General features: G+C 42.6%; 1 protein-coding gene across 2 annotated transcripts in view; it reads left to right on the top strand.

The window, feature by feature from the left end:
* The first annotated feature begins 2,245 nt into the window (after positions 1-2,245).
* The window catches only part of ABTB3 (ankyrin repeat and BTB domain containing 3), a 160,641-nt gene continuing 148,480 nt past the window's right edge, over positions 2,246-14,406 (top strand). For both annotated transcript variants that reach the window (XM_069968623.1, XM_069968613.1), the window contains exon 1: positions 2,246-3,324. In XM_069968623.1, coding sequence (XP_069824724.1) covers positions 2,466-3,324 — 859 coding nt within the window. In that variant the 5' untranslated portion in view covers positions 2,246-2,465. The remainder of the gene's footprint in view (positions 3,325-14,406) is intronic.

The following is a 14,406-nucleotide window of genomic DNA, read 5'->3' as shown; positions in this document are numbered from 1 at the left end:
CTTTTAGTTGGTGCTGTTTATACCTCTGCTACTTGTCCTGTGTATAATCTTCATTAATGATCCATTCCATCTATAAACTGCAGACACATTTATGAATCTCCCATAGATATATATATATATATATATATATATATATAAAAATATATAAAATTATATTAGGGTCTCTAGTCAATGTGAACGGAGGCCTACACATCTAATACAGCTATATATATATATATATATATATATATATATATATATATATATATATATATATACAGTCTAGACATTCCGCAACCACCTGATGATATCAATAGCACAAATCTTTTCTGCTACAATGTATCAGTCGGAGTGATCTGTATCGGCCTCAGGCCGGATGTTTATAATGCACCGGTCACAGGGGTCAGTCAGCGGGGGTCCGACAGCTGTGACTACAGTCAGTGGCCAGGCACTTTCTATTAATATCAGCAAATGTGATGGAAACACAAGACCCTAATGGTAGGACCAGAAAAACGTGTCTGACAAGTTTCCCATAGACTATGAGGCTGCAACTTACCTGAAGTAATGAATATTGTACTGAGGTTAGAAGCACTGAGGGGGGCACTAGTACTGAGAAAGAGGCCACTAGGGGGCACTAATACTGATTGAGGAGGCAGCAGTACTGAGAGGGGAGAATTAAGGGGTACCAGTACTAAGAGGGGAGAATTAAGGGGGTGCCAGTACTAAGAGGGGAGAATTAATGGGGTGCCAGTACTAAGAGGGGAGAATTAAGGGACACCAGTACTAACAGGGGGAATTAAGGGGTGCAAGTACTAACAGGGGAGAAATAATGGGGTGCCAGTACTAACAGGGGAGAAATAAGGGGGTGCCAGTACAGAGAGGGGAGAATTAAGGGGTGCCAGTACTAACAGGGGAGAATTAGGGGGTGCCAGTACTGAGAGGGGAGAATTAAGGGCGTGCCAGTACTAAGAGGGATGAATAAGGGGAGGGGGCAGTACTGAGAGGGGAGAATTAAGGGACACCACTACTAAGAGGGGAGCATTAAGGGACACCAGTCCTAACAGACGGGAATCAAGGGGTGCCAGTACTAAGAGGGGAGAATTAAGGGGCTGCCAGTACTAAGAGGGGAGAATTAGGGGGTGCCAGTACTGAGAGGGTGTGCTAAGGGGGCACCAGTACTGAGAGGGGAGAATTAAGGGGGCACAAGTACTGAGAGGGTAGAATTAAGGGGGCACAAGTACTGAGAGGGTAGAATTAAGGGGGCACCAGTACTGAGAGGGGAGAATTAAGGGGGTGCCCGTACTGAGAGGGGGCATTAAGGGGATGCCAGTACTGAGAGGCGAGAATTAAGGGGGGCACAAGTACTGAGAGGGGAGAATTAGCGGGTGTCGGTCCTGAGAGGAGGCAGGTGGCACCAGTACTAAGAGGGGGGTACTAAGGTGGCACCAGTTCTGAGAGGGGAGCATTAAGGGGGTAATAGTACTGAGAGGAGGGCATTAGGGGATGCCAGTACTGAGAGGGGAGCACTATGGGAGGCATCTATACTAAGGAGGGCACCAATTGCATTATTATTGATGGTGCTCCCTAAGGGGGGGACACTACAGGGCATCATTACTGATCCAGGGGTCACTGAGGGGGCACCAATACTGAGTGTAAGGCACTAAGAAGGATTATTACTAAGTAGGGGGTATTATCACTGAGCAAAGAAACTAAAGGGGCATCATTACTGAGCAGATGGTCACTAGGGGGCGCCATTACTCAGTGGTAGCACTAATATGCCTGTGAGGTGAGGAGGGGGAGCAGTAAGGGACATCAGTGGGCACTATGACAGTGTCGGGGGCACTGCTATATACACCTTAGTGCCTATGACTAGTCCTAGTGACCCACTGATACCATTACACACCTGTCTTATTCTAAGCAACAAGTAGTAATGGCTAACCTGGTCTAATCCCTGGGTGCTGCCCTCCCCTACAGCTCCTGGTCATGGCCGCCCTGTAGCCAGCCCCAAACCTGCATTGTGGTATAACAAGGCGAGAATGAGAAGAATTCAATCTAATTCCTCCATCTATTGACAAGTCTCTCCCTTCTTACTACCAGGCTGACATTCCAACTCCTGTCACTCGCCCCTGTACTGCTGCTGCTGCTCATTCTTCTGCCTCGCCATTGGCCAATGGCAGCTCCCAGTCCTCCTGGCCACGCCCCCTCACTTCAGCCCAGTCTCTGTGTGTCTACAGCTCGCTTCTCGCTATGATGCAGTGCAGGGCTCAGTGCTGGCTGCAAAGACGCTGGGAGAAATAGCAAAAAATTCACCGTCGGACTTTCCTTGCATTTCGCCTTTCGTTGGAGCGAGAAAAATCTTGTGGTCGACCATCCCTCGAAGAAGGGTGGGGGGGGAAACCATTGAGATCTGGAGATAAATAACTGCAGCGGTTGCTTCTCTTTTTTTTCCTCCCTTTAGTTTTACTGGTGCAGTATGAAGTGCAGTTATGGCAAGAAGAGGTAAGACAGCTGTGAGGACGCTGGAAGATTTGACCCTGGATTCTGGTTATGGTGGCGCGGCTGATTCCGTCAGGTCTTCCAACTTGTCCCTGTGTTCTGATTCTCACCCGGTAGCTTATGCCCATGGAGGAAACTGCTGGCTACTAACTGACTCCATGCACAGTAGACACAACAGCTTTGACACGGTCAATACTGTCCTGGCTGAAGACTCCGAGGTCCTGGACTGCTCAGGACAGTGCTCCAGGCTGCCTGACCTTGAGGAAGTCCCCTGGAGCCTTGAGGAGGTAGAAGCTCTTCTAAAGAAAGAGCAGATACTGACTGGTGCCAGTAGAGATGTCCTCTCCAAGCTGTCCACCCTGGTCAGCAGGTCCCTTGTTAGGATTGCCAAAGAGGCTCAACGGCTGAGCCTAAGGTTTGCCAAATGCACCAAGTACGAGATCCAAAGTGCCATGGAGATAGTCTTGGCTTGGTCGCTATCTTCCAGTTGCACCGCCTCGGCCCTCGGCGCCTTGTCCCTCTACAACATGAGCACCGGGGACAGGCTCAGCCGGGGCAAATCCGTACGTTGCGGCCTGACTTTTTCGGTTGGGAAGTTCTATAGGTGGATGGTGGACAGCAGGGTGGCCCTCAGGATCCACGAACACTCCGCCATCTACCTGACCGCCTGCATGGAAACCCTATTCAAGGAAATCTACAAGAGGATCCTGGCCATGCCTCGCCCCGAGAAGGAGAACGAGACGCCAAACTTCACCCCGGAATCCTTGGAACAAGCGATTACCAACGATTCGGAGCTATGGGGTTTACTTCAACCTTTCCAGCACCTTATATGCGGTAAAAATGCTAGTGGTGAGTAGTAGCAACAACTATGTAAGAGCAGTAAAATAAGTGTGCCCCCCCATCCCCCACCCCAGCTCATTGATATTCAAGGTGGTCATCCAATGCCTCAGCATTTAAAGAGTTACATTGCCTTCACTGACGGATGAGCTCGGTGCTTTACCTGTGATGTTGTGTGCCGTTGCTGTTCAATGCTACAACCCAATGGGGCGGAAAGATGGGATATTACGGTGGGAATGATATGATCGGCATTGATAACCGGCCAGATACATGACCTTGATGGCGTCAATGTACATATATATGTATGAATATCCTCCCATGTCACCAGTTTATTATGGTATTATCAATGGCCGATCAATTCGCTCACAATGGTTCTTCATTGCCCCGGTTTTGGCTGGTGGTCGGCTCATTCATACCAGGCTCTTACAGCTTTCCCAGCTTGTTTACTCACATTGGCACGGTGACTACATGCTGCATCAGGGTTCCTCCAGCTTGTTTCTATCAGTGGCATTCAGCCCGAGGGAGATTGGCGTGCTCCGAGCTTTACACAGGCAGCTTGGTATTTAGACCTGTGCTTGTATGCTGCACACATCCCTAGGTGTGTGTGTATGTGTGTCACACGTATAGACAGGGGATGAATGGCATTCTTCATCCAGATGGACTTTACAGCTCTGCTCAGTCTGTTGTCGCTGCTGTGTCTCGCTGGTGTTTGTAATGTTGTTTGACGTGGAACTTGTAGGTGAAGGGATAATGTATGCTGCACACGGACACGGACACGGACAGATGTAGAGGAGACAGATGTGCAAATACATACATGCAGTATGCACAGACCCATAGATATGCACACATAGATATACGGTACACACATGATATACCATATACCCATACTCTGTGTACTTGTACATAAGCATACACACACTGATGTCTATTCTATGTACACACACTCTATGTAGATATACACTCTATGCACACACACATATGGTCTATGTAGCTATACAGTCTATGTACACTCACATATAGTCTATGTAGATATACAGTCTATGTACACACACACACACACATATGGTCTATGTAGATATACAGTCTATATACACACACATTTGGTCTATGTAGATATACACTCTATGTACACACACACATATGGTCTATGTAGATATACACTCTATGTAGATATACACTCTATGTACACACACTCTATGTAGATATACACTCTATGTACACACATATGGTTTATGTAGATGTACACACATATGGTCTATGTAGATATACACTCTATGTACACACATATGGTCTATGTAGATATACACTCTATGTAGATATACACTCTATGTACACACACTCTATGTAGATATACACTCTATGTACACACATATGGTCTATGTAGATGTACACACATATGGTCTATGTAGATATACACTCTATGTACACACATATGGTCTATGTAGATATACAGTCTATATACACACACATTTGGTCTATGTAGATATACACTCTATGTACACACACACATATGGTCTATGTAGATATACACTCTATGTACACACACTCTATGTAGATATACACTCTATGTACACACATATGGTCTATGTAGATGTACACACATATGGTCTATGTAGATATACACTCTATGTACACACATATGGTCTATGTAGATATACACTATGTACACACATATGGTCTATGTAGATATACACTCTATGTAGATATACACTCTATGTACACACACTCTATGTAGATATACACTCTATGTACACACATATGGTCTATGTAGATGTACACACATATGGTCTATGTAGATATACACTCTATGTACACACATATGGTCTATGTAGATATACACTATGTACACACATATGGTCTATGTAGATATACACTCTATGTACACACACTCTATGTAGATATACACTCTATGTACACACACTCTATGTAGATATACACTCTATGTAGACACACTCTATGTAGACACACTCTATGTACACACATATGATCTATGTGGATATATAGTCTATGTACACACATATGGTCTATGTAGATATACAGTCTATGTACACACATATGGTCTATGTGGATATACAGTCTATGTACACACATATGGTCTATATAGATATACACTATGTACACACACTCTATGTAGATATACAGTCTATGTACACACATATGGTCTATGTAGATATACACTATCGGGGGGATTTATGAAGACCGGTGTACAAGTACTCGCAGGCATAAATCATGATAAATGAGGCGTGGGAGAAGGCCACGCCTCCTCTTTGCCTTGTCACGCCCCTTCAAACTCCCCCAGGCGAGTAGGGCGTACGCCTCGGGCGGGCCATTCAAAAATCTCCCCCCATGTGTACATATACGCCCTCTACACATACATATACAAACACATACACTATACTGTATATACACATACATACACTGTATACACTTGCACATAGACATACACCACATGCATATGCATATACACTCTGCAAACATAAACACTTATGCACACATACATACACACAATCAAGACCAACATACACATACAATATTAGATACACTGTATATTTCAGGGGCCACACTTACACAGTGACAACCCAAATACACACAAATAACCTATAACACATAACTACACAACACAAGGCAAAGACTTATAGCAATATAACAATATAACAATATAACAATATAGCAATCCATCAATGCAAAAAGTGGTCCTTAAATGGAATGAGCAGGACAATGTGTTATCGATTGATAGTTGTGTAGTCACAAACACACTCACTGCAGCGTGTGTCCCCATCCGTCACTGCACTGTACTCTGACACCAGCAGGCGGTCACGGTACATAGAGCCTTTGCATTGATATATGATACATGACACATGCTACTGATGTGTTCTGCAGGGTTGGACGGCAGCAGTCACTAGGTGTGATGCTTCTCCATGCCTGGTGTGCGTCGGGTTTCCTATATTTAATGACATCATCAGAGCGCTGATATTGGGATCCGCAGCTGCAGGGGTCAGAGGGGGAGTATGGTGTATCATCCATATGGATGTGGTCAAATCGGTCATGATGTTATTGCAGGTGTCCATGATGGGAAGCAGCTTATTCTGTTTTTGCATTGTAACATATAACACCCTCGGTTGTTCTTGGACCCTCTCGGTTAACATACTCTGGCTGGCCGAATATAACTGGCCATATACATTAGATGATTGAAAGTCGACCTTGTTCATTTTCATAGGATCGAGCAAGTCGGGCTTTCACCTGATCCATCTCTGGTTACTCCCATTGTCATAAATGTAATGTCTCTTCGTATGGCAGATGCTTTATAGGGGATAGCTTACAGTCTAAGGCAGGGATGGGGTACCTTCAGGCCTCCAGCTGTTGCCAAACTACAATTCCCATCACGCCTGGACAGCCAAAGCGAAGCTTTGGCTGTCCAGGCGTGATGGGAATTGTAGTTTGGCAACAGCTGGAGGCCCAAAGGTTCCCCATTCCTGGTCTAAGGCAAGGATGGGGAACCCTTAGTCCTTCCTCTGTTCCAAAACTAGAATTCCCATTGGCTGTTCAGGCATGACGAAAATTGTAGTTTTTCAACAGCTGGAAGGCCCCTCATGCCTGGTCTAAGGGCTTGAGTTCTAACTACAAACCCAACAGCCATTGAACCTGGCTTTGCAGCTGGTACTAGGCCCCCACCACTATTGCTAATGGGCACTGCCAACCTCTTCACCATATACATGGGTGGTAAGAACCAACGTAAGGGTCTGCCTAACTATCTCCTTTACAATAGATTGACCAAGTTATAGAGACCACCATTCTTGGCTTGGTGAAAAACTATTGGCGTAGGAAAAACTATTAAGACTTTTCACGCCATTTGCTTCTCCATCTAGGACCCAACTTCAGTTCTACAACCATGCGTGGTGCTGTGTGGTGGAGTCTCTCAAACTATTAGAAGAACTTAACTTTAATCTTGACTAGAACGATGATATCGTTTTCTTATAGGGTTAGATTTAGGGATGGTCCGAACTTGCCAAGGTTCGGGTTCATACAAACCCAGACTCTCGCCAATGATTCCCGCTGTCTTAAACCTCCGTGGAGAGGGTGGATAAAGCGGGAAGACCGCCTGGAAAACTGGGGTACAGCCTATGGCTGTGGCTGTATCCCGGTTTTCCAGGCGGTCCTCCCGCTGTATCCACCCTCTGCACGGAGGTTTAAGACAGTAGGAATCATTGCCAAGAGTCCGGGTTCGTACAAACCCAAACCTCGGCAGGTTCGGACCATACCTAGTTAGATTACAAAGAATCCCTTTGACCTGGCTTTGGTTTTTCTGGGTGGTTGACCCCTCTCCTCCGCCATATGAGTCAACTACTTTAGTATGTATCTCCCCTAATCATTCCTTATGATTCCCCTGCCCCTGGCACCTACAGTATCAGTCCACCCCATACTCCACCCTTCACACTGAATGAGTCAATGAGTTTATTCACCTTGTATTGTGGCCTTCTGGTTACTGACACATATTGAATAGGCGTGTTTCCCCCCCGCCGCCTTGTGTTTGCAGCTAATCTGTATTCGGCATACGTTCACAGTGTTGTTCCTATGATATGTCTAACACTACGGGTACTGTACACTTTGCTAATTTGTGGAGGCGAGATATCATACATCATTCAGTTACTGGTTTAAAGTGTCGATGGCTGCTTCACGGGTTGTCACTGTGTAGAACTGAATAAGTTATTGAGTAAAGCCTTGATTTCTCGCCATGGACATGTTCACTGTACATATGGCTTCCCTGGCATCTTTTTTCCTTTTGGGACTCTACTGCGGGCCAAGGGACAATATTCATTTTCAGAGACGTAGCTGTTAATGAAGTCTGGAGGCTAAGACCATCCATCGACCCAATGACTATAAGGGTGGTGTTCCTTTAACTACGATTACGCTTTGACCGTGATTGGGTTATGTTTTTTTTTCTGCCATTTTGAATTATGGAATTACTAAAGTGATAGTGAGAGCTAGAGGGGTATGGTCCCTTATGAAAAGATGTATGTACCATAGAGGTAGGCCATGTGACTGCATGGAATGAGGAGACCCAGACTAGGTTGCATAAAGGGAGACAACCCAAAGGAGATCTGGGCAAAAAGAGTAACCATTGTTCCATTCTTCTAGTGATCATGTGCCTATCATCTGTAGATTGGGTCCCTTCTGCCCTTCCATCAGGTTCTACATTGACTTCTCGTTGGCAAGGTGTCAAAAAGATAAGCCGATGCAGAGTATAATGTGTCCACTGACTTTGGTGGGCCTAATGGAGTCCAATTGTTTGGTCCATTGTCTGAACGTATACATTTTCTGTGCAGGACCCAGAAACATGGTCCACCATATATCAGAACCATTGACCAGAAAGAGTATATGTTCGATAAAATGGAACAAACTGAGTCAAAATTGGACTCCATTTGGCCCATTAAAGTCAATGGGCATATCGGACTCTCGAGTCCATTGGAAGGGTATGAATATACCCTGAGCGTGATATGATGACTAAACAGAGGAGCAAGTGGTGGCAAATGAAGGTTGGCTTCCCATTTTGATGGCTTGCCAATGCAGAGACAGTCAGAAGGGTCTAAATAGAGCCTGAGTGGTCTGATGACTATATTGTGGAATAAGGGTAGGCATATGATAATAGGCTTGCATATGGCTCTTATGGGTATTTTAGAATAGAGCCAAGAATCGGGTTATTACTATGCCCTCTCTACTACAAGAAAATTAAAGAAGGTGGGAAAACAAGTTCCTGGTCCCCCTGTCTTGAGATTGAATGTGGGAACCCAGAAGCAGGATTAGGCTCAAATTTTATATTTAAAACGCTATTAACCCCTATACAACGACCGAATATTGGCCTCATGTTCTCCGATGGCTTATCCTACAATGTCTCCAAAAATCCACCAGTCATTGTGAGCCATAAAATTCATAGACAGTAGGAAACAGCTTTTAAGGTGGTATCGAGCCCCCCATATAATATTAGTCCCTGGACCTTTTTTTTAATATGACGAATGACTGAAATGACTGTATACAAATAATATTCCATCTCATACATGTGGGTGGTATTTTCTTTACTTATATTTATTTGTTATTCGGTACTGTCCTGACATTTCAATAGTCACGGGGGACGCTGGGGGTTTTAATATAAAAAAAACAGCTGAATGTAAGAAAAGGCAGTGGGCAATGTAAAAAAAAGTCCATTTGAAGAAAGTCCCATAGCATCAATGAAACCAGTGTAGTAAATACAGGGTGTTCACACGTCCTTGCTGACCTGAGCTGCATGACACATGGGGCCTTGGAGCTGAGGTTGACTCATAGCTGTGGTGTAGGCTGCGGCAGGTCACTGTTACGTGTGTGGGCGTCCCCATGTAACGTGTGCTCACTTTATGACAATACTCACTTGGAAACACCCAATAAAATATGTAACAACTTCCTTTTCTCTGTTGTAAGGAAGTCATTCTGATAGAGCACTAGTCAGTAAAAAAAAAAAAATCTGGTGCTGAGCCATTGGCGGTGGTGAATACACATGGTCTGAGAGTTCACTGTCCATAGACCATGGGGGAGAAATACAGGATTCCAGGGTAATTATGAGATCAGAGTAACGTGCCAGGGACCCCGGCTACAAGCACGCCGGGAAACATGTGGCCCCTGGCACGAGACCCTGCAAATGTAAACATTTTAGCTCACCTTTAATCCCCCAATGCCCCAGGGCCTGCAAAGTGAGCGGAGAGAATGGCTGCCAGGAAAACCTTCTCTGTTCTGCGCCGCATGTTGGAGACGTCTTCTGTCCCCGGAGCGCAGAATCACTGAAATGGTTTCTTGTGCAATGTTATGTCTAAGGTTTGTAAGTATGAAGCTTATACTACCACATCACAGACAAAACACTATCTATCTATCTATCTATCTATCTATCTATCTATCTATCTATCTATCTATCTATCTATCTATCTCCTATCTATCTATTATCTATCTATCTCCTATCTATCTATCTATCTATCTATCTATCTATCTATCTATCTATCTATCTCCTATCTATCTATTATCTATCTATCTCCTATCTATCTATCTATCTATCTATCTATCGATCTATCTATCTATCTATCTATCTATCTATCTATCTATCTCCTATCTATCTATTATCTATCTATCTATCTATCTATCTATCTATCTATCTATCTATTATCTATCTATCTATCTATCTATCTATCTATCTATCTATCTATCTATCTCCTGTTATCTATCTATCTATCTCCTATCTATCTATCTATCTATCTATTATCTATCTATCTATCTATCTATCTATCTATCTATCATCTATCTATCTATGTATCTATCTATCTATCTATCTATCTATCTATCTATCTCCTATCTATCTATCTATCTATCTATCTCCTATCTATCTATCTCCTATCTATCTATCTATCTATCTATCTATCTATCTATCTATTATCTATCTATCTATCTATCTATCTATCTCCTATCTATCTATCTATCTATCTATCTATCTCCTATCTATCTATCTATCTATCTATCTATCTATCTATCTATCTATCTATCTCCTATCTATTATCTATCTATCTATCTATCTATCTATCTATCTATCTATCTATTATCTATCTATCTATCTATCTATCTATCTATTATCTATCTATCTATCTATCTATCTATCTATTATCTATCTATCTATCTATCTATCTATCTATCTCCTATCTATCTATCTATCTATCTATCTCCTATCTATCTATCTATCTATCTATCTATCTATCTATTATCTATCTATCTATCTATCTATCTATCTATTATCTATCTATCTATCTATCTATCTATCTATCATCTATCTATCTATCTATCTATCTATCTATCTATTATCCATCTATCTATCTATTATCTATCTATCTATCTATCTATTATCTATCATCTATCTATCTATCTATCTATCTATCTATCTATCTATCTATCTATCTATCTATCTCTCCCCACCATCTGTCACACATATGGGCTCTATACATTGCACATATAATACATAATATCTCATCTTCTCAGTGTATTTGCCCTGCCGTTTCCTCCCACGCTCTGATAACATACTAAGGCTAATTGGCTTCCACGTGTGTATGTGTCTTAGACTGGGAAATTAGAATGTGAGGCCCAGTGGGATGCGGGATCTATGTGACTGCATTCTGTCAGGAGCGCCGCAGAACATGTAGACACGCTTAATAATTGAGCAGATTCTGGTTCTCACACGCTTTTATAACTAAGCTCATTATCCCAAACTCTAAAGTTTTAATTACAATGATAAGAACACATTATGTAACCTAAAAAAGACAGATGTAAAACCCTCATCAACCTTCAGGGGGCGCCCTACAGGGATACAGTTACATAAATATTATTGCAAGCATCCAAAATTGGAAGAGCCTTAATTTTTTTTCTTGAATACTCACTGTAGTTGTAGACCAGAACAAGATACTAAGTAGGTCACTTAGGTCAGGCCAAGGCTTATGTTCGTAATTCCTAAAATATTCCAAAGCCAATATAGCTCAGTGCTTATTATTGCTGAGAAGTGGAGGCCAGTTATGTATCTTAAATGTAATACACCTAGGCCTCTATATAACCAGTTATAACCCAACATTGTGTCATAGATGGTGACATCATGTTGTATGTCATCGATATACCTTATAAGCACATAGGCCTCCATATAACCAGCTATACCCTGGCATTGTGTCATAGATGGTGACATCATGTTGTATGTCATCGATATACCTTATAAGCACATAGGCCTCCATATAACCAGCTATATATAACTTACTGACACCATCTGTATTTACACAAAATATACCTGCCTAAAACTTTATGGTTGGTAAAAAATAAAAGAGAAACCTTGATTTACCTTTCAGGCTCAGTGAGGTCCCTCTGGAGCACAGCATGAACCTTCTAGAAGTAGCAGACAGGTCCAGCATGCATGTACACAGTCTCTCTATCTCTCCCCTGCATATATCTAAGCTTCCTCTTCCTGTTTTCTGTCCTGGTCTCTCTGCTGGTAGAGACAGAAATCCCCTAACAACAGGCAGTGAACAGTAGTTTGCAGTGAAGTGAGACACACAGTGATTTACAGATACATTAGGCATCACTTAGACCATCACATGGTGGGAAGTTTTTATGACAACATTTAAAGGGGTAATCCGTTCAAACATAACTTTCATGTGTTGCTCCCCATGGTAAGACTAACAATTTATTTCATACTTATTAGGTTATTATCTATTCAGTCTCCTTCCCCCAGTCCTGAGCTGCTGCTTTCTGCTAAAGAAAAACAATCTGTGTGTGAGCTTTTCTTTTGCCCCCCCCCCTTCTTCTGAGATGACTGATATAAACAATGCCTTGTCAGGCTTTATCTGCAACTTTTTGTAGCTTCCTTGTAGTGCTGGGGGGGGGGGTTATTCTGAAGTCAAATTTCTAATGAACTCACTGTAATTAATTAGACACTACAACATTGCTACAAAGTTGCAGATAGGGACTTGTTTATATCAGCCATCTCAGAAGAAAGGGAGAGGAAAAGGAGATGGAGAGAGAAGCTAACAGTTTTTTTGTGCACCAGCTCAGGACTGGGGTAAGGAGACCAAATAGATAATAACAAGTATGGAAGGAATTGTTAGTCTTACCATGGGCAGCAACATATGAATAGTTATCTTTGAGTGTAGTACCCCTTTAAGTATTCATTACTATAGGACGAGGGAGCTTTGTGGTTCCGCCATACCACCCACATACAGCTCTGTTGTCTATGCTGAAGGGAACTTGTTTGCCCCCCAGTATACGGGTCAGTTTTCTATTCTTACAATGCCAGCCATTGTATATTATTCTCTGCTCAGTAGATTTAATGTGATGATAAGTAACATACACTGCTTCCCGTATCTCCAGCCTCCTTGCTACCGACTCGGCGGCTATGTTACCAGACCCCCTTTAAATCCCTTTAATTCCTATATGGATAGTAATTCTCTTTCCTCAGGCAGGCAACCGTTTGACTCCTGAGCTCCCCTGACAAAGATTTTCTTCTCTCACATTTTAATTCTGCCCCTATGGGTTTGTAATAACTCGAGCTCTGGCAAAATTTCAGCACAATATTGTTCCCAGGCCGCGCTCTCTACATTGTTGCAGCATTGAAACCACTCAAGTGATAACATTTCCCAGCGGAAGTGGCTAGATCTCTCATTCTCACATTGCTTTATCTTCGCTCATCTTATGGCGGTCATTTCTAACCAGCTTTACAACCGTTTTAACTATCAGATTGTGTGCTGGGTATGAGACCACAGTGAAAGGAAAAAAAATTGAGGATCGGTGCCCCTAGAGGTTGCGTTTTGTATTGCAAGTTCTTGACGACCACTGAGCTTCATCCAGCACTGCACAAATTGGGAACTGCTAGGTTATATGGCAAAAAAACATAAAACATATCTAAAACCAAACGACAATAATAAAACTGAAATTATACTGTAAAGGATACAGAAAGCTGAGATCTATGGTGATGTTTGCAGAGTCCTTACACTGTAGATGTAATATAGCTTCCCCTGCCTGTCAAACAAAAAGCATTAATTGGGAATGACATTCTTAAAGGGGAACTCCAGTTATGTGGTGTCAAAAATGTATATAAATTTAAAAATCTCGATCTTCCATTACTTATCAGCTGCTGCATGTCCTGCAGGAAGTGCTGTATTCTTTAGAGTATGACACAGTGCTCTCTGCTGCCACCTCTGTCCATGTCAGGAACTGTCCAGAGCAGGAGAGATTTGCTATGTGGATTTGCTACTGCTCTGGACAGTTCCTGACATGGACAGAGGTGGCAGCAGAGAGCACTGTGTCAGACTGGAAAGAATACACTAAAAAAGAGGGAGGAAAAAAAGCACTGGAAACCAGCACACCTTATAATCAAAAAATGTAAATGTTTAATAAAGCGCAGGAAAAAGATGGTTTGGAAAGAATACAAAACTTCCTGCAGGACATACAGCAGCTGATAAGTACTGGGAGACTTATTGGAAGACATTTTTAAATAGAAGTAATATACAAATCTTTATAACTTTCTAACACCAGTTGATTTGAAAGATTTTTTTT

Source organism: Dendropsophus ebraccatus, chromosome 1, assembly GCF_027789765.1.
Source record: "Dendropsophus ebraccatus isolate aDenEbr1 chromosome 1, aDenEbr1.pat, whole genome shotgun sequence".
In the NCBI taxonomy this organism is placed as follows: Eukaryota; Metazoa; Chordata; class Amphibia; order Anura; family Hylidae; genus Dendropsophus; species Dendropsophus ebraccatus.
This window is presented reverse-complemented; position numbering and strand designations above follow the sequence as displayed.